General features: G+C 54.2%; 1 protein-coding gene across 7 annotated transcripts in view; it reads right to left on the minus strand.

Annotated features, from left to right (window-relative positions):
• The window catches only part of KCNT1 (potassium sodium-activated channel subfamily T member 1), a 91,957-nt gene extending 73,020 nt beyond the window's left edge, over positions 1 to 18,937 (minus strand). For 3 of the 7 annotated variants that reach the window (XM_075111833.1, XM_075111834.1, XM_075111829.1), the window contains exons 1-2: positions 18,281 to 18,936; positions 916 to 1,095 (exon numbers count right to left, since the gene is read on the minus strand). In XM_075111833.1, the coding sequence (XP_074967934.1) occupies positions 916 to 1,095; positions 18,281 to 18,426 (326 nt within the window). In that variant the 5' untranslated portion in view covers positions 18,427 to 18,936. Of the gene's footprint in view, positions 1 to 915; positions 1,096 to 15,324; positions 15,523 to 18,280 lie in introns of those variants that run through there. The other 4 variants (XM_075111832.1, XM_075111830.1, XM_075111831.1 and 1 more) reach the window with 2 other exon arrangements.
• Between the last annotated feature and the right edge of the window lie 8,786 nt (positions 18,938 to 27,723).

The raw sequence follows: 27,723 nt of genomic DNA on the forward strand, positions 1-27,723 counted from the left end.
TGCTCATGCAATTCACCTGCCACTTCTGGCATTCCTCCTTTTGCTTTAGCTCACTCAACCTGGTAATAAATCCCCGCCAGCCAGCCAGGAATAGCAGGCTTGGTGCTCAGTCCATAAAGGCCATTTTTCCAGACAGCCCAAGAATGGGAGACTTGTGCCACATCCACAGCAGCTCTTTAGAGTCACTCCGCTCCCATCAGCACCCCCTGCTACAAAGACAGCCTCTGAGAGCAGCCCGGGTGAGCTTTACCTCCTAATAAATAAATGTATGCGCTCAGCCCAAACTCTGCATATGGCTTAAAAGGGAGTTTCACCAGCTCCTCACCACACCAACTGTACTCCACGCATCTCCCAGACAGCGGTCCCTTTTCCTCCTTGCCAAACCCTGATGGGACTCCCAAACCCAGAAAGCCCACCCATCTCAATGTCTGCTGGCCCAGTATACCCACAACTCCCAGTGCCCAGCAGCTCCAGCCTGTCCCCAAGCCCTGAAACACCCACACCTTCCCAGTGCCTACTATCCGAGCCATACCCATGCACATTCCTGTGGCCCCCACACATTCCAGTCCCCCCTCGCCCGGCCATGACCACTGGTCCCTGCGAGCACAACCCAGTGCCCACGGACTCCGACATACTCCCGCATGCCACCCCCGCCCGCCCGCAGAGCTCCGCGCCCCGCGGGGATCAGCACCACGGACAGCTCCGCGCCGGGCGGGGTTCAGCACCGCGGACAGCTCTCATTCCCCCCACCCACCCCGCGGCGGGCGCGGGGGTGTCCCAGGGATGTGGCCCCATCCCTCCCCGGGGAGCGTTCCCCCCTAGGTGCGTGTTCCCCTCCCTCCCCCACTCTCGGTGGGGGGGTGCGTGTCCCCGTGCCCCCACCCCCACCCCCCTGCATCCCCTTACGCCCCGAACCTGTCGTCGCTCTGGAAGGACTGGTCCCCCAGCAGCAGATCGCGGAAGCGGTACCGGGGCGGCAGGGGCAGCACCTCGGACTCCAGTTCCGTCATCTTCAGGGCGGCGATGTCCAGAATGACCCCGCTCTTGCAGCTCCTGCCGTCGTCCCCGCCGCCGCAGCCGCCGGGCGACGAGAGCCTGCGGGAGAGAAGAGGGCAGCGGCAATGGCAAGTGGGGGGGGGCCTGCCCTGCCCTGCCCCGCCCGCCCCCGCCCCGGCACCTCCTCCGGGTCCGGCCCCGCACAACCCGCACCCCGACCCGCACCCCGCCGCGCCGGGAGAGGCTGGCAGCCCGCCGGCTGCAATTACATTGCGGGGCAGGCGGCGGTGCCCCCCCTGCAGAGCGCTCCCCCCGGGGGCATGGGTGGCGAGGGGCTCCACCGGCCTCAGGCGAGGGGCCGGCGGGGTGGGCACGGTGCAGAGCCCGGTCCCCCAGAGCACCCCGCAGCCCGCGGCGCAGGGCAGCTATGTGCACAGGACATTTGCTCCTCAGCAGGCAAACGACAGAGAGCAAAAGGAGCCAATGGAATAGCCCAATCGGCAGGAGGAAATAAAACCGCTCGCAAGATACAGCTCGATCTACAGCTGACAACCAAAGCCAGATCCACCCCCAGTCTCCTCCCGCAAAGAAAAGTATGGATGGGAGGCAGACAAGGCGATGGCTCCACAACCGTGCTGGAGGCAGAAGCACAACCTCCCCTCTGGACTGCCAGCACTTAAATCATCTGAACAGCCCCAGTATTAAATGAGAAACCGCGAACACTGATGAGTCAGTCATCTGTCCAGCTGCCAAGTGTCGTGGCTGGGAGGATATATCACCCATCCCTCAGCGTGCTGATGTCTCTGATCAAGGCAGGGGGATCACAATGCCTGGGAGAGACCCAAGATGATTGCTCAAAGAGCTGTGTATGGCCAGCTACATGCAGTCTGCCCTGCCACACAGAAAAGAGGTGAAACTCACCCGGCTCTCCAACTCTCTTTTCATTGGGTTAAGAGCTTGCCTTTGCTCTCCTTTTTCAAACCACATTGACCTGCCAGAACATGGGTACCACTCTGCTCCCCATGTCAGCTAGAGCTACTAATTACAATGGATAAGGATTAAGCTGAAACTTCCCCTCACAAGGCAACAAAGCCATTCAAAGCTGTAAAGCCAGCGAACAGGCACACAAGGCAAGACCACAGGTCCTGATTCTTTGGGTTTTGGCTTCATCAGTGAAACTCATCTGTGCCATAACAGTAACTCCAGTTTCATAGACCTGTTGTGGAAAGTGAGAAGGACAGGGAGAGCTTGGAAGAGGAGATGACGTGCCTCTGCAGTGAGCCGATTCTTTGTCCCTCGCATGTAACTTCAGACTGTGAGGGAGCCAAATAGCTGAAAGCCTCCAACTCCTGCCAGATGTACTTCCACAGGTCTCACCCAAAGCCTGTCCAACCCACTGCTACCACCTTCCCACAGCTTTGCCTCCAGTGCATGCTTTATAAGCTCTGTACAAGCAAGAGAGCTTCAAACAGCTGAATTCTAAACTGGCAATAAGTCGACATCTAGGGATTTTGCTGCTGGCTGCAAAATGTGATCTGAGGCTCCTCAGACCATCTTCTACCTTTAACAACTCAAACCCCTGTAGATAAGTTCCCAGATGACCATGTTCCAAAGCCTTGAGTTTCTGGAAGAGCAACCAGCATGTGAAATTTCTGCTGAACACAGCCCCAGAAGACAATGCAGCTCACCCTCAGCGCTTTGGATGATTTTCACTGATGTTATCTGCCACTTAATTCTATACCCCCAGAGCTCTTCAATTCCTTTTAGCTGCCATATGCATGCTGCAGCCAAGGCTCTGCACTGAGTAATGCATCTGTGCAGGGCCTTGGGCATCAAGGAGGTTATTCTATGATATGCTTTGATTCAAAACTTGGTCTTTAAGAGAAATCAAGCCAAACTCCTGTCAACTGAAGGACTCCCCCTGGATCGACTGATATAAGCACAGAAGTAGGCTGACCATCTCTAGCTTACATGGCAAAGGAGGATCTAACATTAACCTAATCCCAAAAAAAGCCACAAGTCAGTCTTTCCTCTTAAAGCTTAACTCTGATAAATTATGCCGAAAGCATACTTCCATCAGGCCACCTCCAGCAAAGTTCTAGTCCAAGTAAGACTACTTATTGCTGTGAGGCCAGGACGGCATCCTAAAACTGGACTTTCAGGGAGAGAAAATATAAATTTTAAATAAAAATCATCCACTCTCTTATTATAATGCGTACTTTAAAGTGGGGAGCCAGGTGCCTAACTCCAAATGTGGGCGATTATAATTGCATTTGAAGGAGACACGGTAATCTCCATTGATTGTTAAGTGCCTGTTTAGAGGAGCATGTTGCTTCCTTTCACAGAAGAAAGGCCGAGTGCTACGGCTGCACAGCCACAGACACACCGACTGCGTGTGGAAAGGGCACCTTTACGCAGAGCTACCACCCTGTCTTACAGTCCCCACGGCTGCCTGAGGTCCAGGCAGGCAGGTCCTCCACCCTCCTGCACCCACTGAAAGCTAAGGACGCTCATATCTATACACAACCCTCCTCTTCAAATGTCAAACACTTGTCTTCTGGGGTTTGGGTGTGGGTTGTTTTTTTTTTAAACTCCACATGATTCTTTTCAAACCCAATTAATCCATCTGTCATGGCCTCAGATCATGTGTCAGATTCATGAAACAAAGCAAATATTTACCACTATCCTTCATGAGGGTTAAGAAATTGTAGTAAAATCCAATTATATCAGTGTCTCTGGAAAGACAATTTCTGCTATGTATTTGCATCTGAGATTCTTCTCCCATCCACAGTAGCAGGTGCATTTTTAATATATTCTCTCTTATTCTCACATATGAAATCATTCAGAATTTTAAAAATTTGGCACATTTGTTTATTCTGGATGAAGGTTCAGTAAGACAAATATTGCACACACCTATTTGATTAAGAACCCTTTATCAATTACACAGTGACTTTAAGTTTAGTTGCACATCAGTGTCTTAGAAAAAAGCGCTCCTGCACTGCACACAGATCTCTGGACATCAGCACAGAGAATTTGCAACGCTCCTCTCCACCCAGACACAGGGATTCTGAGCTATAGAAACGCCACAGCAACCTGGCTACTTCTTCAAAGCAGTAGTGGTATAAAATTAAAAATTCATGAACAAGCTTGTTTATTGCATAGTCTTCAAATACTATTGGGGAAAAAAAAATCCCAAAGTGGTTTATAGCTAAATACAGGACTGCAGCTTTATTTTTGTCTTCCCTTTCCTTCCTTCCTTCATGTACCACTAAAAATGCACGCTGTAATCAGCATATGGAAACCTCAACACTATTCCGCTTTCTCGCTACGACACCGTCTCTCCCCCAGCTTGGCCAGCTCCCCGGCAGCGATCGGCATGCCGCGAGGGGGACACCCTACTGCTCAGCCTCTTGGGAACACGGGAGCGGGGATCAAGCTGAGTGTGATCCAAACCAGATCTCCCCAATGATCTCTCCTACCGTTAAACTGCAGCTAGACACAGTCACCATCCCAGTTTAGCAAACACAGCTGCCCCTCAGAGCACACTCCAGCAGGAGCCTCAGAGCTGCACCAACCTTGGGATTCTTCAATAAGCTTTCTCATGCGTGGGCTGGGCGCAATCGCGTTCTTCCCTTGCTGTATTTCCACTCAGGGCACACAGGAAAGCTACGCTGCTGCCAGCGCCATCCCCTGAAACTGGAAATGCAGGCAGAAGACCAGTGTCAGCCCACACATCTGCCTGTGCCGGCTGGGGCTGTGCCTGGCCACGGGGGGTCTGCAATGCACATGCCCCATGGAGCTTGTCAGAGGCTGTTCGGGTTCCCAGCACCCAAAAGGCAGCTTTGCCTCAGAGGAAACTCCATGGGGTGAAAGCTTGTTGCAAGGTATTGTAGGATTTTTGTATTATTTTTGACTCTATATGTCAAAGAAGAGGAAGGACACAACCCAAGTTCCTCTTCTGCTTCCTTGCTTGCTACACACCACAGAAACCACCGAGCATCCTCCTGCTTCTCAACACAAACCAATCCCAAACCACCCAGGGTCAATAACAGATCCCATAATCCTACGGTCTGATACCTGCATAATGTAACTGCCCAAACCTGCCAGGCACCATCAAGAGCTCCAAGGCTCTCAGTGACACCCCCTGCTCTGTTGACACCAAAAATTATTGAAGACCTTCCCAGAACCCTCTTCCTCTCCTCCTTCTAGGGACTGGCGTGCGCAAAGAGAAGCAGCAGCTGAACCTACATTTGGGGTAAATTATTGTATAACCTATAGTCTAAATCTCTCCTCTCCCACTACTCCATGCTGTAAAAGGAGCCAGAGGCATAAGTTCCTGCTGGCAGCTGTCTGTCCCAAGTCCATCCTTTCCCCAGGACAATGTTTGAGGAGTCTGGATGTGTAGCCAGAAAAGCAAGTACCTTGTGTCCAACCTCAACATCCTCTCCCCAGGCAAAGCCACTTTTCTTCAAGCTTTGGTACCCAGCCCATCCTGCAACATGGCAGCCAGCTGCTGCTGTGCCTCCTGTCACCTCTGCTGGGACAGAAAGGAGAACCCCTGACCGAGAGGAAAGGTGGAGCAAGAGTCATACGTAGGGTCTGACCTCTCTTTTGCTGTTGGCAGAGACATGGGGCTGCACCACAACCTGTTGTTAGAGAAGCAAAGTCAGGCTGGCCACCACTGTGGCTAGGCTAAACCCAGCCATTTGGGCAGCAAAGAGGCACTGGTGGGGCACAGCCTGCAGCTGCTCTTTGCTGGCCCACACCCGTCATAGGGCAATGGTGTCTAGATTGCACTTACGGGGTGGGACACAGGGCTCTTGGAGCAAGGCTGCCCCAGGACAGCGAGGACCCTGCCGTGTGCTCTCTTCCCTGCCAGTGTTTCACCAGCCGTGGCTGCAGAGTCTGGCCCTGCGTCCCTGGTCCATCAGTGAAGGCAAGCTCAGCCGCTGCCAGGCTCTGAGAGCCTCTCTGATGAACAAAGCCATGCAGGAAATTCTGCCCTTTCTTTTTCTATATTTATTAAAATATATACAATCATCTTCTATTTGCTTCTCCTCCCACAGTTCTTACGGTTACCGGGTTACAGCTGTTCCCCCCTCTCTTTTTGTTTTTTTGCTTCTGAGTGACATCCCTGTGGGGTCTCCTAATGGCCCGAGTGCGTGGGGAGACGCATGCTCGGTCTCCAGAGCCGGGTTGGAAGGCAGCACCCCCCTCCCGTGCCAGCAACACGGACTGCTGCAGGCGTTGGCACCGCTCTCCTGGCAAGGGGGGGCGGCGAGCTGGCATGGCAGCACAACTCAGCCCAGCCAGAGGAGAGGGCAAAGACCACGCATGGAAGGAAAGCAGCAGATCCGCACGCACGTGGGCAAACACACGTGCGGGCTGGGTCCCACGACAGGCATGCCTCGCACCCCAGCTCAGCATCGCCCTTCCCTGGACACCAAGCTCAGCACCTTTCAGGGCAGGATTTCCCTGCAGGGACGTCCCTGTGGAAGAGCTGGGTTGCTCATTTCAGGCACAGAGCCGCTTTCTCTGCCACCGCCTCAGCAGCGCGGTGTTCCTTGTCTCCCTGTGAGCACCAGCTAACGCTGTCCGTTATGTCTCAGCTTGTCAGAGGAAGAGCCCCAGATTGTTATCCCACCATCCCCTCTCCCTCCCCAGAGGTCATACAGTGACCCATTGATGTCATCCATAGAGATCAGGAGTCCTGGAACCCAGGTGATGTGGCCAGAGCCACGGGAGGACCTTCTCTACAGCAAGGTGTGGGTTGAATGGCCTCCTGAGAGGGGCCGTGCTGAGGAGAAGCACACGCGCAGGCCAAGTCGCAGCATTCTTTCCCCCAAAAATACACCATTACAAACACCTCTTCCATTTTCTAACCACAAGTTCCATGACCAAGTGATAAGTCATTGCAATCAGGATGACTTCCAACCTTAGAGATAACCAACAAGAAGCACAAATGCTGCCAGCTGCGTGAGCAGAGCCTGCCCCTGCCACACCTGCGTGGAACAACTGTGTGAAAGGAGCTTTTATTGTGGGCAATCCCACAGATCAAACTGGGGGACCAGAATGATGAACAAATGAACTTGCAAAGTGACTCTGGGGTCATGTATGAAAAAGAGCTAAAAAGACCAGCACTAAAGCCCCAGGCACTAACGCCCTGAGCTTGATACAGAAAAGGGGAATCAGGGAAAGAGCTGGGGAGCCGGGTCTATTTCCTTTAATAAAATCATTTTGTCTACTTCACAAAAAATTCTCTGTCCACATGCAACCACCCTCCACTCAATTTGTTTTGTCAGCTTCCTCTTACTTATACAATGGTCATGGATTTAATACTTTTTGATGCATAGAATCACAGAATCACTACGGTTGGAAAAGACCACTAAGATCATCAAGTCCAACCACCAACCCAACACCCCCAGCCCTCCTAAACCATGCCCTGAAGTGCTGCATCTACATGTTTTTTTGAACACCCCCCAGGCATGGTGACTCCCCCACCTCTCTGGGCAGCCTGTGCCAGGGCCTGACCACTCTTGCAGTGAAGAAATTTTTCCTAATCTCCAGCCTAAACCTCCCCTGATGCAGCTTGAAGCTGTTTCCTCTTGTCCTATCACAAGTTGCTTGGGAGAGGAGACCAACCCCCCCCTCACTCCAGCCCCTCTCAGGCAGCTGCAGAGAGCGAGAAGGGCTCCCCTCAGCCTCCTCTTCTCCAGGCTAAACCCCCCCAGCCCCCTCAGCCACTCCCCAGCACACTTGTGCTCCAGACCCTGCCCCAGCTTCGTTGCCCTTCCCTGGACACACTCCAGCACCTCAAAGAACTTAAAGTCCTCCAAGGGATGTGAACAAGCCCATAATACACCCAAGTCATGATTTCTAGATACTCTGAGCATCTTTGGCTCAAGTTATTTGGCCACCCATCATACCCACTCATGGCTTTGTGGGTACAGCAGCGCAGAACACACACACGCACATATATACACTCAATATATGAAGCACTCAGTCTCCCAGATTAAACTCCTGCATCCAAATTTGCACCTCTGTGGACAGTTGGACTGTCCATGTCAGAGGCTGCTGTTCCTCGGAACTTCCAAAACTGCTAAGCCCTGTGACAAATCCATCCATTGCTTCGCTTTCAACATGCGGAGGCAATTTAGCACCACAGGCCTCTCAGAAAAATTAGCATTTTGTGTATTTCACATTGAAAATGAACAGGAAGCGTGAGTCAGTGCAAAGCTCCACAAGCCTTCCCCCCGCTGGCAATGCTATTTTCTAGAAGATAAAAGTAGAAATTGTACCTTCCAGGTCCAGAGCCGTTTTTCTTATTAGACAATCCCATATTAGCAATTCAGCCCCACGCCTCCCCATTCTCTTCTGGCCTGATGCGCACGTACACTTTGTACAACAGAGTAAAACTCAGGGAACGCAAAGCCCCGCTGAGGAGTCTTTTCGCTTTCCTTTGATTCCAACGGCAGCGCATCGAGCACACGAGTGGTGCAGGCAGCATCCTCGGCCAGCCCCGACGGCTGGGAAGCCGGTGAAGCTGTACATCGGTGCCCCTTCCGAGGGAGAGGGAGCCAGGAGGAACAAGTCGCAGGCAGCCCCTTCTTCCTGCTCCACGGGGCAAGAGCATCCTGCAGGGAGGTCCCCAGCAGTGCTGGGCTGTTTCCAACAGAAGCACAGATAAACAAGTCATGCTGATGTCCCTGCCAAGTGCAAAGCCTAAATAACACTGGGAGGAAGAAGGGAGGGGAAGCACATCCTACACACCCTTGACATGGTTTCTGGCAGGTGAGGGGACCAGCTCCCTCTCCTCAAGCCTGGTCTGGGGCTGCCACGCCAGCAAAGCGAGATGGCGGCGCATGGCCAGGTTTCACACTTGACGTGCACCTCGTTCTGCAGCGCATTGACTGGATCCCAGTGCCTTCCTGACCTCCATCGTACACTGTTCCCGGATTTTCACCCGCAGCGTCACAGATTCTGTTTATTAACATGCTTCACTGACAAGACACCAGGCATCTAACATATACCACACTTTCAGTTTTCTACTGTACTTAAGCAAGTTGCTTTAACCCATGTAGTAAGCACATACATAATAAGACAAAAATTAGTAGAGCAAGACACATGAAATCAGAGGAAGTGCGATACGACCTGTTTGGTGGTCCAGCAGTCCACAGCAAGGTCAGAGGTAGCAGGGGTCTCAGACCAGCTGAGAGGGAGCTCCACTAAGTTGCTCCCATTCTCTAATTTTATAGCTGATGTGAAGCCCCTAGTCCCCACATGCCTTTGTATCCCGAGTCTTAATCACCACAGCACACCCTGCTACAACTCTTGGAGCTAAACTGGGGCTGTTTGAGTAGATAAATGAGGGGAAAGGGGATGGAAGGCCTCATGGTTCGGCAAAAATGTTCACGCTTCTGTAATTTAAAAGACCAACACAACTAAACCCTCCACCATGAGTTGTGCTTTTGATTAGTGTTTAGCTGCCGCGAGTGAGTGACAGCTTCTTGATTTGGTTTAAATACTTCCCTCAGGGTGTTTTGTTAGAAGCTGTCTAGGCTCTTAACATAAGTTTAGGCCTAATTTTCTGGCAGATGATAAGCAGCGTAGGGAGTAGCAGAGGCATGTTATCAGAGCCTGCACAGCTGGGGCTGTGGGCTAAGCAAGGGGTGACTACCAAGTCTTCACCTAGTTCCACCCCTCACCTCGGCCTCATCATGGCATTCCCCTCTTCAGCAGACCCTTGACATTAGTCTGGTCCCAGGGTCGGGACCCCACAACCACCCACCCCCAGCCCCTATGCTCCTGCTCCCTCTTCCTCTGCCAGAGGCACAGCTATGTGCTATGGTGGGGAGGTGACAGAAGGGACACCCACGGCCTTGGGAGCCCTTTCCACATGCGCACCAAGCTTCCAGTCTAACCCTTGCTATTTTGCTTTCGGCGTTGCACGCCCCATCCTTCCCTTTTGCAGAGGTTTGTGAGACAGCTGCAACCGCGTGGGACAAAGAACAGGCTGGAGATGGCAGGGAAGGGCTGGTGGGAGACATGTGCCAAGGGCCACCCACAGCAACCCCAACCCCCCAGTCCTTCAGTGAGAGTGCATTGCAGGCACGCTGCAATTCAAGAAACATCCCCCGACTTCTGGCAGCAAACAGGCTTTAGCCTCTCTGGAAAAGCCTCCTGGAAGGATAAGGCACTTATCTCCTTTGCTTGGCAATATTAAGTAGTACCAAAAGAAAAAGCTGGAGAAAGCGTGGGCTTTCCTAAGGCCGCAGCCCTGCTCCCCAGCCCAACGCCTTTGGGCTGAGGTCTCCAAGGGTCTCGCTCCTGCAGCCAGCAGGGCTCCTGCCACAGGAGGACTGGCAGGACCTCCCTCACTCACTGGCCTTCCTCCAGAGGTGAAGGTTCAGCTCCCCACTGGAAGCAAACCACTTCTACCAGCGATCTGCATCCAAGGACAGGACGAGGAGGACAGTCCAGCCAAGCTCTGCCTGCAGACACACATCCAGCCCAACCCCTCCCACCGGGAACAGGCTCAGGAGCACCCACAGCACTCCTGCCACCATCTCGGCCATGAACAACCTCGGAAGGAGGGGCAAATACACACCACACTCCGCCTCCTGAGCCAAAGTCACTAACCCTGCTGGGATGTTCCTGACCCAGTGATCTCCAGGGCTATTTGTGGATTACATTAAACCACGTCTTCCCTGTATGAGCTATATGCTGAGGAGCAGGTTTCCCAGACTACCCGGCCCTTCACAGCAAGGACATGACCCTTTTTTCCTTTCCTTATCACAGTGTTGTGTTTGCAAGGCAGCCTGGGAGCACATGCAAGTTCATTTAAAAGCAGAATCATCCCCAATGCTCAAGAAATCAAGCAACAAGGACTCATGCTGCTGGAAGTGAGAAACAATCCCTCACTAACGCTCCTTCGCTCGAGGCCCCATCAGTCCCTCTGGGGATTTCAGAGGCTGTGCACACCAGAGTCCCCTGGGAAATCACCCAGCCTTTAATGACAGGGTGCTGGTGCACACAGAGATAACATCAGGTTCATGATTCATGCCAACCAACCACAAAAAATCTTAAACCTAAACAGATTATTAAACTAAAAAGAGAACAATTCACTTGTCACAGCCTCCGGCTCTGTTCCTGGAGCCAATAGCCAACCCCCTACTATTACCTGCTTAAAAAGGGAAATATAATTCCTATTGACACTACAGCAAGTACCTCAGCCACTCCTCTATTCACAGCCGTTAAGTATTGCTTACCCCAGTGCAGCTACGCCCCTGTGGGTCCCTGCTCCTGCAGCCAGCATCGTGCAGAAGGCTGGAAAGCTAAGTGGGTCTTGGCCAGTTATAATTCTCCCACAAAGGCCCTCCTTGCCCCCCCAAAATCCTAATGCTCCATCACAGCCTCAATCCTGCCAGTGCACCCTTCTGCAGGCAGCGGCAGCCCTCCTTCCCCTCTTTGCCCTCTTGCTGTTGCCCAATCCATTTTTTCCTGGGACTTCCACATGGAGCTCACCTTGGACCCGTGTCACCCACTGCACCTTGGGAATCAGCCAAAACCCTCATCTTGGGTCTTGGTAGATGACCGGTTGCAAGCAGGACAATGCTATCTGTTCCCAGCTCTCATCAGGATGAGCAAGAAGGTGCTCTCACAGCAGAGCTCGTTACTTTCTAGAATCATTACTCACAGGAGTGTATCTGGTATCCCACAACACACAATCCTGGCAGTGCTTCACTCCCTCCTCACCCCGAGCTGTTACACCCTCTGGCAAATTTGCCAGTGCCCAGCATTTTCAAGGCTTACATCAAAAAAAAAAAAAAAAAAAAGAAAGAAAGGCTGCAAGGTCAGGAAAGTGCTAATTCTTGCTAATGATCAGCTGGGAAAATTCTCCCACCTGCACAGCCCCAAACTGCTATAAGCAGCTAAGGATGAAGCATGGAGAAGAAAATTCTCCACACTCCAGACCCCTGCAGAACGCTCCCTTCTATTGAAAGCAGAAAATAATAGAGAGATGTGGGAGGAGGAAGAGTCTTTTCACACTGTTCAAGGATACAAAGACTTACAGAAATAAACCCCAAAGGCAGGCTCATCAACCCACCCGCCAGACCAGGATGTGATGGGACGAGGGGGGGGGATGTCTCTGGATTAGAAGACAGGAGACAAACAGAAAAGAAACACTGAAGCAAACATTTTCTGTGGAGTCCCACAAGGCCCTCTGCTATCCTGTGAATTCAGAGGTGATGGTGATGACTTCAAATGATCCAGTACGGTCAAACCTAAACCTGACTGTAAAGAGCTGCAGGAGGATCGTGCAGCACTGAGTGATCGATGATAAAATGTCAGACAAAAATTAGCATCAATAAATTCCAACTAATCCAAAAGGGCCTGGCTCAGGGGTGTTGGGAGGGGGCCAATCACCTTCCTGCACAGGAGCTAGAAGGTCTGGAAATTAGCACTCAGAAAAGAACCAAAGTCACTGTAGATAATACAACAAAGCCAAGAGTGGACTGTCAGTGGTGGTCAAAACCCAGAACGTTAGGAGAGGCTGTTATACTACAGCTAAACCCACCACAGAGCCACAGAGTTCTGGTTCCCCTCCTCGGAGACGGCACGGCACAGAGAAGGGCAACAGAGATAACTATGGGGTTGTAAAATAATTTTATTCAAGGGGAGACTAAATAGATCAGGAGGAGTCCTTTAGCCTGGTAAAAGACATGATGAAAGGCAGGTGAAATCAGAGCGGACGACCAGGGAGCAAGCACATCACAAGAGCTGTAGGAACCCAGGGAAATCACAGGGCAGCAGGCTCAAAGGAAAAGCAGCATGTTTTCACACACAGCAGCTGCATCAGAGAAGTCACATCATCTTGCGGAGGCAGAAAGTACTAGCGGGTCCAAGAGGGACCAGGCAAATCCCAGGGAAGGCATCCATCCATGTCTTCTAAGCACAACCGCTGGGTACAGCCTCCAGCTCAGGATCACGATCTGCCGGGCTGCGGCGGTACCGCCCCAGGAAGGGTTGCTCTGTACCTGCCCTCTGCCCCGTCACCGGCTGCTGCCGAAGGACACCAGGCCAGAGGCACCTGTGCTCGGGCCCAGTATGGCTCCGTGCCTGTTTTTATTCATAAGAAGGATGAATGAGATGTTCCACGCTCCGGCACAGTTTGGCACAGATGCAAAAGAAACACTAACAGGCTCCAAAACAAACTGCATGCAGCACTTGGGAACCAGGCGTGGAGGTCAGGAAGATGTGGGAGAATTGGGAGGATTCAAATAGATGCTGTAAATATTTTTGCAGAGCAGAAAGAGCCTTGAGCACAAGCAATGACCTAGTTTGCTGTTCTCCAGCAAAGGGCGACATGCAGCCATGCCGGAGCCCAACGGCAGTTTCTAAGAAGGACATTCAGCATGTTGGGGGGGGTCCTTCGTTAAATGGAATAGCACGGGGTTCCCGAAATCTCTTCCCACTGACCCAGGTGTGCTGGCGGGTGCCCTTCTGCAGCAGTTTTCGCAGCACCACCTGCTGACAGCCCTGTCGAGCCCTGAATTTCAGACTCCTGCCAGAGCCACATGCTTCCCTTTCCTAATCAGCTGAGGAAAACAAGAGCAGAATTCCTTCTTATCTCTGCTACACAAACACTCTGAAAATACAGGGTGTTTGGCCCTGTAGTTTTATGGCTCCCTATTGCAATTTCTCCAGGAACAACGAGGCCAAGATCCCAATGGGCAGCGAGAGCAACAGTTGTTGCAATCCACAAGGCTGATTTTTTGGAAGCTGATAAATGTCTAAGCTAGTAATCTTGCCTGGAGGAACTGGATATTAATTAGCTACAGAGCACGGTTCAGTGCAAGCTCTGCCAAAGAAGCATCTTCCCATTCATTTCCAGAAAATGGAAAACTTAAGAGACAACAACAGGCCCTCAGCTGCTGGGACCATCCTTGTGCTAAACTGGGACACTCCACCTGATACATCTGAAATGTAGCAGGAGAAGCCATGGGAGAGTCGACCCAGGTCTGGATGAGAGCATTCACACTGAGCAAGAATCCAGTTTAATAAAGGTTGTGGGGGTTTTTTGGTTTGCTTTGGGTTTTTTTGTTTTTTGCATTCATATCCCTGATGGATTCAGATCACCTTTCCCAAGCTCTCCCATAGAGACGCAGCCCTGAGAACTCACCAATCGCCTCGGGTTCAGCGAGGACAGCAGGGGAACAGCTGGCTTTGGACTCAGAGGCTTTGACCAGAGCAGCAGAAGGTGCCTATAGGTATTTTCTACCTCGCTGCCACTGCTCCAAATCTTGCTGTGATTTCTAGGGCCAGAAAGTACAATCTGTCCTGGCTGCCCAGTCGGGTGGGACTGAGGACAGACCCCACCACAGCACAGCCCCTATCAAGCCAAGCCCTCTCTAGCTGTCCCTCCATAAGTATGTCCAGAGCTGACACGCCAGTGGTGCTCACAGGTCTTTCTGGTCACTGATCTCCAACCCCCAACCTCAACTTCTCAAGTGCCTGCACTGGAGCAGCCGCTCCAGCTGGGACCCACTTTCCCTCCATGTCCCGCTCCCAAATCCATGGTGTCGTGGTTTAAGCCCAGCCGGCAGCTCAGCCCCACGCAGCCGCTCACTCGCTCCCCTCACAGTGGGACGGGGAGACATTCAGAAGGGCAAAAGTGAGAAAACTCGTGGGTTGAGATCAAGACAGTTTAACAGGTAAAGCAAAAGCCGCGCACCCAGGCAAAGCAAAGCAAGGGATTCCTTCACCCCTCCCCGCGGCAGGGGGTGCTCAGCCATCTCCAGGGAAGCAGGGCTCCATCACGCCTAACGGTGCCTGGGGAAGGCAAACGCCATCGCCCCGAGCGTCCCCCCTTCCTCCTCCCTGCCCAGCTCTGTGTGCTGAGCATGACGCCGTGTGGTGTGGGACATCCCTGGGGTCAGCTGGGGTCACTGTCCCGGCCGTGTCCCCCCCAGCCCCTTGTGCCCCCCAGCCCCTCGCTGCTGGGGTGGGCTGAGGGGCAGGAAAGGCCTTGGCTCTGTGCAAGCCCTGCTCAGCAGGAGCGAAACCACCCCTGGGTTATCAGCGCTGTTCCCAGCACAGATCCAAACCACAGCCCCAAACCGGCTGCTGTGGAGAAGGAAATTAACTCTACCCCAGCCAAAACCAGCGCACATGGCAAGGTACCTGAACCCGCCCCGCTTGGCACAGGACATCTACTGTTTACTCCAAACAGAAAGAGCAGCCCTGCACCTAAGCAGAGCAGTGCAGTCTAGCAGACAGACAGATCTGTAAGAAACATTAAGAACAGATATGAGAAAAGCCACATACGTCTAATGCAAGACACGATCTTCCTAAACAGTTTCTCCAGGCATCATCGTGCATGCTGCCTTCTTTCACATTTTTCTTCTTAAACAAGCCATAGTAGTGGGACGTTGCAGATGGAAAAGCCAAGCGTCCTCTTGCACATCCCTGCTTCTCCCCCAGGCCCCCTCCCTTGTGTGGGATATTTTTGCATGAGTCCTTCCATATGGCCGCTCATCCATCACTGCTTCTTACCAGAGTGTCCTTACATGGGCAAGGCACAGGAAGCACAGTGCTGGCTGGAGGAAATCCTGTATTCCCCTAAATGATGGACTGGCTCCTTGTACAAACATTTACCCAGATTTCCCATGAGGCAGGGAAGTAAAATTTAGGCTCTTTGTGCCAGAAACGGGTATTTGCTCCCCAAACATACTTACAAGTACTTTTATAGTTAACCCCTTGCTTTCTGACTGGAAGGAACTTTCAGGACCGTTGTCCCGTTATAAAGAGGACCCAGAGAAAGCGCGCAGACGTTTACACACACGCAACTGAGAAGATGAACTTTCTCTTCAACAGCTTCTAGCCATCTCTAGGTTTGCTAAGCAAGGGGATGACTGAGGCTTGCATTTATTTTAACGAGGCCAGCCCAGCTGAAGTCCCCTTGAACATTTAGCAGAAGGTAGATGGAACGTGTTATACACCTTTGCTGCTCAGATATGTTCTGGCTCTCACATCTTTTGCACACACCTCTGATGACAGGTCTGCTTGTCTGCCATCACACCTACAGCTACAAGTACGCCCCTGGAAGCACGGAGCGGAGACGAGCCAGGGAGCCTGCACAGGACTCCTGAGCCCTGGGCTCCCCCGGGGACCGAACACCCATCGGACACAAACCCCACGTCGGACACGGGCAGGGTGCTGCCTTCACGGCTCTTTCAGAGGTAAAACCCATGTTGATGAGGTGATGAAGAAACCAGGCAGAGGCTGAGCGACAGCAGGTCGGTAAATGTGGATGATCGTCCACTGAAAGGGACGCGCACCCCCAGTCCAAGCTGCAGAAGAGGCAACCAAACAGATTAGCCAGCGGGCCCCTGGGATCACCTAATGGAGGAGATGGTGCTCGTTGTTCTGCCTGCTCCTGCAAGTTTCTCTTCAGCCTGTTTACAACAATCATTTTCTGCCTCTTCAGCTGAACAGCACTGAAAAAGTACATTGGAGATCCAGGCTGCTCTGAGGTGGAGCTGGGGAAACAGGCGGCTACAGACAAAGCTGCCGAGTCCTGAGGGCTCCAACCAGCTTGTTCAATATCTCTGGAAGGGCAGCAAAGGGGCTGAGCACAGAGGCAGGCAAGACAAGCCACGGAAAGCAGCGGCATTTCAACCTCTTGGAGCCAGAGGGGGTTAGAAACACATTGAGCTGTATAATAATAATAATTAAAAACCAAAGCTCTTCTACTCAGATTGAAAGAGACAGAAGGAAGGACCTTTGGACAAGGATTTTGTTGTTGTGCATTAGATGAGGATAAATGACCGCGAGCAGTACTGCAGTGTAAGGAATAAGGGGCAATAACTGCTGTCTGAGCTGAGCAACTCATCATTTTCCCGTAATGCTGGAGCCCAAACCCTCCACCAGCTGCTGCCTCTAGCGTGATCTTCCCCCCCCGCCCCTGATGCATTCAATAACCTCCTCAAGGACGTCATTTCTGCAAACACACCAAGTACAGCTGCAAAATGAGGAAACTGGGTTTGGTGAAGGCCCTGCGGTGCCGCAGCCCCCCTGGCATGCCCAAGGCAACCGAATGGTGTTCTCAGGAGTGAGGTGGTCCTGGGTCCCGAGGCACCCCGATGCCTTGGCCGCATCGGACATTGTGCCTCTGACAGAGAGGGCAGCAAGGTGAAATGATGAGGGACTTAATTCCAAGAACAAATATTGAAGGATTTTTACCAATTACCCAGTCAGTGGCAACATACTGAAAGTTAAAGAGTTCACCGAACGGACTGTTCCTTCTTTTTCCATCAGGCTTTTAGGGATAAAAGATGGGCTTCCTAACTCACAGCGAGCAGATGCCATCATAAAAAAACCCAGCTGACCAGCCCAGGGCACAAACCCAGCCAAGGTCCTTATCTGCCAAGAATTAATTGGTACACAACACTTCATTTGCTCATTTAAGCTGACATTTGATGAGTGTGACAGTCAGAAGAGCTACGCTAATAAATATAATTGCATCAATGACAGTATAAAGGAGTTATTAGGAAAAGCTGGGGTACTTGAGCAGCGAGCACACGTCCCCTTGTGAGACACGTCTGCTGCTGTCTGGGCACAAGAGGACAGCGGCATCGCGTCCCTGTGATCGCTTCTGAGCAGCTCTTCACTCCTACACCGCAGCCCCTCCCTCGTGCTGGACATCATAACTTTGGCATAAAAACAACCCAAAGCCAGAGCGTGGGCCACGACGCACCGAGGGAAAACGTAGCCTTTTCACCTACATGCGTTTTACAGTCCTCTGGCTTTGGGGTGCCTGCAGGGCTCAGCCAAACCAGCTCCTCTAAAACAGTGCCTGACCCGCACACCGCGGAGCTCAGCCTCAGCCCGTGCTGGGCACGACAGACGGGCAGCACCGACCCTTTTTCCCCTGAAGGATATGGCTGGGAACAACTTGGGGGTCTCCGAGAAGCCCCTCTACCCAGGCAGCCTCTAACTACCTCATTCCCAAGGGGGTACCGCTGCGAGGGGTGCTCACAGGGGACCCCAGCCAGGCCTGGGAGTGTTGCAGAAACTTTCTTCCAGGCATGGGAAGGGGGTGGGAATACGGGGCGAGGGTCCTGCGCGGTCCCGGTGGAGGGAGGGAGGGAAGGGGATCCCCTCGGCTGCGCACGGGGGTAGGGGGTGGGTGTCCGCGGTCCCCCAGCCCCGCGGCTCCCCACGATAACGGAGCCCCCCCCAACCCCACCCCGACACCCACAGACCGACCCCCGGCGGGTACCTGTGGGCGCTGCCATCGTCGTAGACGAAGGAGCGGTTGGTGTAGCACTCGGTGCAGACGGCGGCCCCGGCGGCCCCCCTGCCCTCCGCCGGCCCCGCCGGCTTGTAGATCCCCTGCAGGCTCCGCTCCTCGCCCGAGAAAGGCATCAGCGAAGCGGCGCGGGTGCCCGGAGGGGCCAGGCGGAGCAGAGCATGGGCCCCCCGCGCTGCCGGAGGCGCCGGCCGGGGGCTGCCGGCCGCGGGCAGAGCCACCGCCACCGCCGCCGCCGCCGCCGCCGTCCCGCTCCCGGCCGCCCATCACGGCGCGCCCCGCCGCCGCCGCAGCAGCCCGCGGGCCGGCCGGGCGCTCCGCATACCGGGAACGATGCGGGATGGGGGAGTGGATTAGCGGGGGGGCGGATTAGCAGGGGGATGAGGGGGAGCCCGGCGGGGTGCGGGAAGCAACAGGTACCGGAAAGTTGCGGGGCACGGCGGGGCGGGGTGATGCACCCGTGGCGGGGATGGCGGGGCGGGGGGGGGGGGCGTCCAGCCCTACGCGCACCGGCGGAGCGGCCCCGCGGCGGCCCCGCTCGCCTCCTCCCCCTGCCCGCCGAGGGAGCCCATGGCGCGGAGCGGCGGGGCGGGAGCCGCCACCTCGCTGCTCACATCCCCCCTCCCCCCCCGCCCCGCACGGCCCCCGCACGGCCCCGCCGCTGCACCACGGCGCCCCCTGCCGGCCGACCCCGCACCTGCCGCCGCCCCCCGCACCGGCCCCGCGCCCCCCGCGGGCTGCGGGCACCGGCCACCGAGCCCACCCCCGGCACCGCGCCGCGTGCCCGGGCGCAGCCCCTCGCCGCCCGGCCTCCGCCCCACCCGGGATGCGGGGGTGGGGGGGGGAGAGATTTTTTATTTTTAAATTTTTCAAATTTTTTTTCTCAAAACTTTCATTCCTACCAGCCCCATAAATATTTGTGTTGAGCGCTGCTGCGCCCTGGGCTTGTGCCGAAAGCAAACAGGCCGGCCGAGCCCCGGCCTGCTGGGGAATTCCTGTGCCGTGCTGCGCGGCCGGGCTGGGGAGCATTGATCTTCCAGGGGGGGCCCTGCTGCAATAACACAGCCTCGCTGCGGACACGGCCCCCCCACGCCGGGGACAGCAGGGGCAGCCTGAAAACGAGCCAGCCGCCTCCGGGAAAGGGTTAACGGGATTGGGTCCAAGGTGCCTTCTCTCCCTGTTGAAGTTCAGGCCCGGAGTGCCGGGAGTCAGGAGGTGCCACCTGTAATGATGCGGCCATGCCCAAAGCGCCCCAAAGCTGTGCCCCCCCCTCGGGGGGCTGGATGTGAGCCCCTGCAAACAGCGCGGCCACCTCGCACGCTCCCACTGTGAACCCGCGACCCACGCTGGCCCAGGGCCTCGGAGGGGAGCGAGCTGACCCCGCGGCAGGGTGGCTGTGCTGCCCTGGGGGGAGCAGAGCCCCAGGGGGGAGCAGTTCTGCCCCAGCTCCAGCACATTCCTTTCCTTTTTCACTTCTTTTTTTTCAATTTCTTTTCCAGAGACCACGGTGTTGCACGGGTGCTGGGGAGTTCACTGTGGTGCCGACCCATGGGATCCCAGGGCTGTGTGGGCGAGCAGAGATCCCCAACAAGAGCCATTTATTCCGAAGGAAATGCTCCCACAGAAGCAGAGGCCAGGCAGCCCCGTGCCTTGCGCGGTGCTCCTCTGCCACTGCAGCCACCCAGAACGCCAAAGCCCGCTTCAGTCAGACCCCAGGGGAAGGCGACACCATCCGGGCCGGGAGCTCGCTGCTTCTAGAGCAGTGGTCTCTCTCCGACAGCTCCGGGCAGCCCCCAGCCCCCCAGCTGCCCCCTCCCACCCCACCCCCGCACTCCCCAGCCGCTGCTCCTGGGACCTCCGGCCCTCGTGTGATGCATCAGCACACGGTGCCCGTTGGCTGCCGCAGCCTCCGGCTCCGAAGGAAAGTGCCCACTCAGGTGCGCTGGGGCTTACGTTCCTCACTAGGACCGGAGACTTTGTTTCTCCCGCAGCATCTCCTCCTCCTCTCTCTCCATATGGGCTCTCCTACACTAGGAGTCATTTGAGAGAAAAGCAATTAATACTCCCCGTGCGATCCATCCGTGTGATTCTTCCCGACCCGTCATGCTTTTAAGTAGGAAAGTTATTCTTCATTCACTAATTGCCTCACATTATCGGGTGCAAAATGTTAACGTGCAGCTCTGCGAGGAGAGGGGTGGGTGGCACAGCAGCGTATTGACATGCTAGGTGATAACACAGGCGTGGAGGAGGAATTATTTAAAACAGTTACGGGGGGGTGGGGACGGTGAGGAAAGAAAATTGAAAAATGAAAGAGAAAGAGCCAGAAGAAGAGAACGTCCCCACCCAGGCGCTGCAGCTCGAGCGGTGAGGTTGGCCCAGTCCCACCTACCCTCCGCCTCGGTGCTGCCACCAGCGATGGACCAGCCGTGGAGCTGTGCCTGGAGGGTGCTGGTGCCTCCCCAGTCCCCGCGCAGAGCAGGGGCGATGCCAGGGCAGAGGCCTGGTCACTGGGCACAGGGACAGGCTGTCCCAGTGATGGCTCTTGGTGGGATCCTACCTGAGAAAGGAGAGGCCCTGCCTGGGGACTGATCCCAGCTCCAGCACAGATCATCCCTCTGCTCCACGGGACTTCTGGTCTCTGCTGCCTCTCCCGCTGACCAGGTACAAGAAGACCCTCCACAACGAACCACTTTACAACCTGTAGTTTACAGAATAAAAGGCAAAATACTTTCCTTCCTTCCCCACCGGTTATTTTTTTCTTGCTGTGCTATCATTTAACTCCAGAAAGTATTTCAGGGCATAACATGTATTGTAAAACAGGGATGGGTCTTATTTACACTCTGACGTTGGCTGTTGTGGGAGCAGTGTCGACCCCCAGGCTAAGCTCGCTTGTCCTTCCTCTGCCTTTCGGCAGAGCACAGTCTGGCCTTGTCCTAAACCTAAGGTAGGAGCCCGGACGCCCGGATGCATTTGGGAGCTGGGTGGTGCCTTTGGGAAAGGTGGACTCTCACGCCAGGGTCCGTGTTGGATTTCAGCTCCCTCGTGGTGCCACGCTTGAGCAGTGCCAGGCAAGACCGTGTCACACTCTCCCTGTCAGAGGATAACTGGCTGTGCCGGAGCCCAGAGGGGCTGATCCTGTCTTCCAGTCCCTTCCCTGGCACACGGAGGTGGTGGCATCCCACCCCTGGCAACCCCTGGCACCGTCCGACCTCCAGGCAGGCATTTGTGGATGCTGAGATCACCACACCTCCCTCCCTCAGTTCTTCTTTCCCTTGGCTTCCCCACACGCTGCCTCCCTCGTTAGTCAGCCGCACCCCCTCCTCCTGACGAGGATTTGTCTGACTGCAGTTTCCAGCCGCGGCAAAGCCTGCCTCTCCCCACTAGATCAAGAGTCTGCTTTTATCCTGCGCTTTCTCCTCATGAAAACATATTGCAACACAAAACACCTCTTCCTTTTCTTCACAAAAAGCAAGGCAGGCTGAGTGCTCTCCCTCCTCCCCAAAGCATTTTCTCCTGCCTTTCGGTAATTTTGGGGACTCTCTTCACAGGTGTTTCCACCTACCCATCTGGCCACCGACCAGAGGTGCTGCCCTTCCCCTCTGTCCATGCCCTTCCAAGATCAACAGCAGTAAAATTCACCTCTCTCTGGAAAATCTTTTAGGCCTTTTAGGTCCCAGCCAGCACTACCATGTCACAAAGACTGTGTCTTCCCAGCTGATGTGATTTAACATCATCTTTAATCAGTTCTATATTGCAGTCACTTGGCCTTTCAGTGCCAGAAGAAGCTGTGGGGGTCAGGTAGGGTGCTGTGAATACCTGCCCTGTGCTTCCCAAAGCCAAGGGGGAAAGGCAGGCAGGGCAGTGCTCTCAGCAAAGGCACCATTTGGCATCTTGGAGGCGTGGGCCTGACTGAGACAGTCCTCCCTGCCTTCAGCTGCAGCGCTCACCAAAATGCCAGCGATGCTACAACTCCTTGTTTCCCAACAGTTGTCTTATAAACAAAAAGTAAAATTAACCAGGATTTCATGTACCTACTGCAACACCGTGCCTCCTCCTCTCAGCTCCCTCAGCCCCCACGGCTCTGCTGGGGAGCCCCTTCAGCATCCCAGCATCCCCCTCCACACCCCGGAGCGGGCGAGAGCTCGTGGCCCCCAGGGCTGCCCCCCGCCCGGGCAGGGAGCGCGCAGCCCTGGGGAACGGGCACTCCCAGGGATGCCGAGTGCCATTTGCACGGCCACCTGCTGTACATGCACGCACAGGAGCTCGCCATAGCAGAGCCAGGCTCAGGGAGCGGCGTGGGGGAGCTTGCGCAGGGCTCCCGGGAGAGGCAAACCCCCAGTCTGTGACCCCTCAAGGGCTGTGCGTGGGGGAAGGCACGGCTGCCCCCAGCTGCCCGTAGGAGGGGCCTGGCATAGGGCGGCAGAGACTCAACTTTGCTGTTTCTGTGCCTGGGAGAGCAATAAATAAATCTGTGGGAGGTAACGGTGGGATGAGTCAGAGGCGAGAGAGAGAGAGAAAGTCATCTTCTGAGGAACACGTTACCCAAGTCCAGCACACTGTGGTGCTCCAGCACCAAATGAATATTCGGGTCAGAGGGTATCTTTGCCCTGCTCGAGGTCCCCCATAACTCCCTGCCAGGAGGGCAATGGGGAATGGCCTCGCCGGCAGGAGCCTTGGCCACGGCTGGGGGACTGCAGCCCCCCCCCATCCCTGGGGCACCCCCAGGTCCATACGGCTGGAGCGCAGCTGGATCCATCCAGCGCCATGGGACCTGGAGAAGATGGGCTGGGGCATTGCGCGAGCGCCCTGGGACCTGCACTCAGCTCCTGTTCCCCTCCACAACCTTAGGAAAGCTTTGTATTTTGGGGTACATCACACACACACATGCACCCCCATCAAGCCTAGGGCAAGGACCTCCCCAGAAGGAATGCCCCAGGTTGCTGCCCAGTGTCGCTGCAGCTACAGAGCGGCTGTGGAGTCAGGCACAGCAACACCTGATCTGCTCCCAGTTGCAAATATTGTCAAAGCATGGACTGAATTCAATCAAAGCGGAGCTTGGTACAAGACTCAAATGGTTCGGATGTTGTGCGTGACAAATGAATTTTGCATGAAATCTAGATTTGCCAGGCACAAATGCAGCCTCCGTCTAACTTCAGGGAATGAAAGGGCAAGGCAAAGTAACCTGCACAGCACACTGTGAAAATGAATAACGAGGGGAAAACTTCTGGTCCACTGCAAAACAGGCAACTTTTCTGTCGACGCCTTGGCAGGGAGACCACCTCTCAAGAACCAGCTCAGCCCAAGGCCCGGAGACCCGTGGCCTCGCGACTCGACATTTTTCACAAGCTCGTGCTCTCTCCATTCAGCTTATATTTAGCTTGGTATTTCTGAGGCTGAATGCAGCACTTACAGAACGCTCAGAGGGTTTCAGCTGTCTTTATCACGGAATATAGCGGTACTTAGTTGTCAAAGCTGTCATTAAACTCAAGAAGCAATAATCAAACATACCCATACAAAAAGATAGAGCTCTGTAACTCCAAGACTGATGTATGCAAAGAAAAAATGAATGCTAGGAACTTGGCTATAAAAACGTGTTTTTAACCTAGTCAACCGAACCATTAAATGGGAAGAAAAGGCACCCTCATTTGTGTTCCAGGAGCAGCTAATCTATTTGTGAACTGCGTCAGTGCTCTGGTTTGTTAGCTTGTTTTTGTTTTCTACTTATGTTTAACACCTGAAGGGATGTTAAATATTAAAACCCAAATGAAATGCACACTGTGTAACTTATAAAACCTCTGCCATCATCTCCCAAGCCTCGTGGAGAACTTAAGGTGAAGTGTCTGCAAGAGCTGAATCATATCTTTAAGCAAAAGCATTGCTATTAGGTGACTAAGACCACAACAATTGTCTCCCTTTATTTATTGCAACTGATGCTGCTATTAAAAACCAGACAAGTCCCTTCCCAGCCTCTCATGCTGTCGGGTCTTCGTGCGCTGGTGAAACACTGCAAAAGGCAGGTTGTAAATAGAGGGGACCCTTTGGGCAGGGTCTGAAACAGAGGGACGGTGCTTTGTGCTCCCAGGAGCATCCCGGCTGGGGACTGGCGGGGCTGCCGGAGGATGCCTTGTGGCAGGGGCCATCTCTGACCTTTAAAATAAGACAAGTGGCTGCGTGAGGGCATGGGGAGTGCCTCGTGGAAAGAGACCATTGAGTGAGAAAAACCACCTGCCTACGGGTGGGCTACAGGTAGCCTGTGGCTACACAGACAGGATCTGGCACATCACTGGGGCAGGAGCAGCTGAGAGATTTGAAAGCCTGCCTGTGGGAATCAACCCGGCTTTTGGGAAAAGCCTGGGAACGGGGGGACTGTGGTGGGGATGGAGAGGGGTCTCCCCCCTGCAGGGAAGGATGGCATGTGGCACGGAGCAACCACATGGACACCTGGGGCAGGCAGAGCTCAGGCTGTTATATTGGAGCAAATGTACATTGGAAAAACCAATTTTCACCATTTTTCCCCAACAAACCCCATCCGCCCGCCCTCGCCTGCGCCATCGCCTGAGAACAGTGCGTCATCCAAAGCCTTCGCATTTTCATGAAGCAGAGCCGAGCAGAACTGAAGCAAGCCGGGCTCTGCTCCCCCTTTCCAAATGTTCACAGCGTTGGGAGGGAAGCCAGGAGACTTTAAGAGACATTTTAAGAAGCTGCGGGTACGGCTGCTCCCCTGCGGCACACTGCACCATGGCTGCCCACCCCGCAGTGCCGGCCCCAGGCTCGTCCGGCTCAACAGCATCTCCCACCACCCTCTGGGCATCTCTGCCCTTATCTTTGGGTACCACAGGAGTTCAGGGCCCTGTCCTCTCCAAAAAGTCAAACCCAAACTCCAAACATCCTTCTGTCTAAACACTCACTGTTCATATGGTAGGTCAAGTTGTTTACAGCGTTATTGGTACATCCCTGCTCCCATAAAGTTCACTTGGACATAAAATTTAAGCAAAACATCTTTCATAAAGCAAATTATAGCCCTGTGGCTCAGGAAAACCTGCTTTCCCGGTTGTTTCCCTAATTTACACCCAGAGGATTTTTCAGGGTTTAAGTGAAGCGGTAGGAACAGCACCCCCTTCCCCAGACTGACCCGACTTCAGCCACTCTGGGGCCCTGCATTCACTCCTCTCCTGGAAACTCTTGGCTCTCACTGGGAGTGAGGTTTCCCTGAACGCATTTGACTTTGCCCATCTGAAAAGTGAGATAAGGTCATACACAAGCTGCTGCGTGTTACGTTTGCCCAAAGCCTGGGTTCTAAAGGTGATGGGGGGATCACCTCTAGGCAAACTCCCTGGAGCCGAGGGGGTTTGTGGCGCTCCAGATTGGTTATTTTACCCTTCAGCAGTCTTTTTGTTTCTGTTCCTCAGCTTTCTCCCAGTGGGACTCAGCCAGGCTCTTCAGATAAACAAAACCACACGTCCAAGAGCTGCCCGCGCCCCGGCTGTGGTTGGATAGCGCTAATCTTACACATGCGGTATCAGCGACTGTTTGAAGTTCCTGCTGCCACCACAAAGCAGTGCTAAAGAAATGACTTCAGAAGTACTGCAAGCACCACGCTGTGTGTAATTGCAACAGGGATGATACACATGTGGGTTTTATTATTATTCTAAAAACGCACAATTGGGAAAGCCAATATTTTTAATGGAAGTGGTTTCAAATGCTAGTATTTATTTGCCTATTAAATGGTTTAGCTGGAGACAAAGCATCTTCAAAGGAGGAATTTTCTTTTTCCCCCAGAATGGGTATCTGGGGCTATAGTGATGTAGTATTATACATAAAAAAATATTTCCTTATTAGCTTTTCTTTCAGAGAACACATTTAACTGACACTTCCCGTGCTGACAGCTCGCCAAGCTTCAAAGCACAACTTCTGCAAGGATTACAATGATTGTGAGGCTGGTCCAGACGAAGCTGTGTCCCAGCTGACACACAAGCTCCGTGAAAGGAGTTTTTCCCGGTTTTGGTGAGCCTAAAGCCGAGGTCTGTGTTGGGACACACATGCTCTGTGTGCTTGGGCTGTCTTTCAGGCAGGCACGATGCACTTCCAAGCTGTGACCACATTCTGGGAATCTGGTTTCTTCAGTAATTCCAGCCGTTTCCTACAGCAATGCAGATTTCCCAGAACCCATGGGAACTGTCTCCCCACACTGCCCCAGACCCAAGGGCAGGGACTGGGAGAGCTGAGGCAGCCAGCCAGACCTGGGGGATTAACCCTGGGTCACCCCAAGCCAGAAATCAAAGCTCTTCTCCATCTCCCTGGGACATTTGGCTGATGCAGGATCCCCAAAGGATGCTTCAGGGAGGACTGCAACAGTCAGAGCACCACACCCTGACCCCTCGCAAGGCACGTGGCTAAGGCAAACCACAGCAACGCTGCGTCTTCCTTGCACCCTTTCGCCCAAGGATGCAGGAACAGAAATGCACCCTTACCCATAGGAAAAGGTTTTCAAAATAAAATAATAAAAAATATCACAATCTCTCTGCTCTCACACGGAGGCTGGAGTTCCCATGCCTGTGCTGATGAAGGCTGACACCTCCCGCCACGATTTGCCCATCACACAGCATCATTACTGCCATCCACCCCCCCTCCAACCCTCTCCTGGGGGCTGCTGGGGACCCACAAGCCCCTCTCCTGGGGGCTGCTGGGGACCCACAAGCCCCTCTTCCCCTGCAGTGCTCCACAGGCCCCACGGCTTGCAGACCTGCTGCCAAACCCAACTCTCACCCCTGCTGATACCTCCATCCTGTTTGTGGTGTCTTTGGCACTTCCCCCTCCAGCACTTCCAGTCCCCTGCGGCTCCCCAGGCCAGTCAGCTCCAGCGCAGCCCGCGGCTGTGCCAACATTAACACACGGAGGCTCTGGTGCAGCCGAGGTCCCCGCCGAAGGCAGGAGCCTGTCCAGGGCTGGATCACCACAGCTCTTCACCAGGACGTGCAACCACCACAAAAGCATAAACCATATAGTCATTTAAAACCACAGCATGATGTTGTGCGGGCAGAAAGCCAAGGACCATCCAACACAGCTCGTGAGGGTTCACATCCCTGCCTCAGTAAATGGATGCTGGAGGGGCAAGATCTGGGGGGACACACCAAAACATCCCCAACCTCCTGGCCATGGGCCCTCTGGCTCAGCACTATCAGCTCCCCACACACAGCCCTTTCTTCATGCCTTGCTCCCAGGGGCCCATTGAAAACACGCGTGGTATTAAACGATGCCCTGCACTTCCTCAGCTCTTGGGACGTCAAGAGAGCCAAGCAAGGTGCCTTGCCTGGAGCAGGGGCACAGCTCCTGCAGCTGCAACCCCAGCACAGAGAAAGCTGCTTCCTACCCCTCTCCCTGCCCAGCCCACTCCCCTTGTGCTAGAGACAGCC

The sequence above is a fragment of the Phalacrocorax aristotelis genome, chromosome 17, assembly GCF_949628215.1.
Source record: "Phalacrocorax aristotelis chromosome 17, bGulAri2.1, whole genome shotgun sequence".
Classification (NCBI taxonomy): domain Eukaryota; kingdom Metazoa; phylum Chordata; class Aves; order Suliformes; family Phalacrocoracidae; genus Phalacrocorax; species Phalacrocorax aristotelis.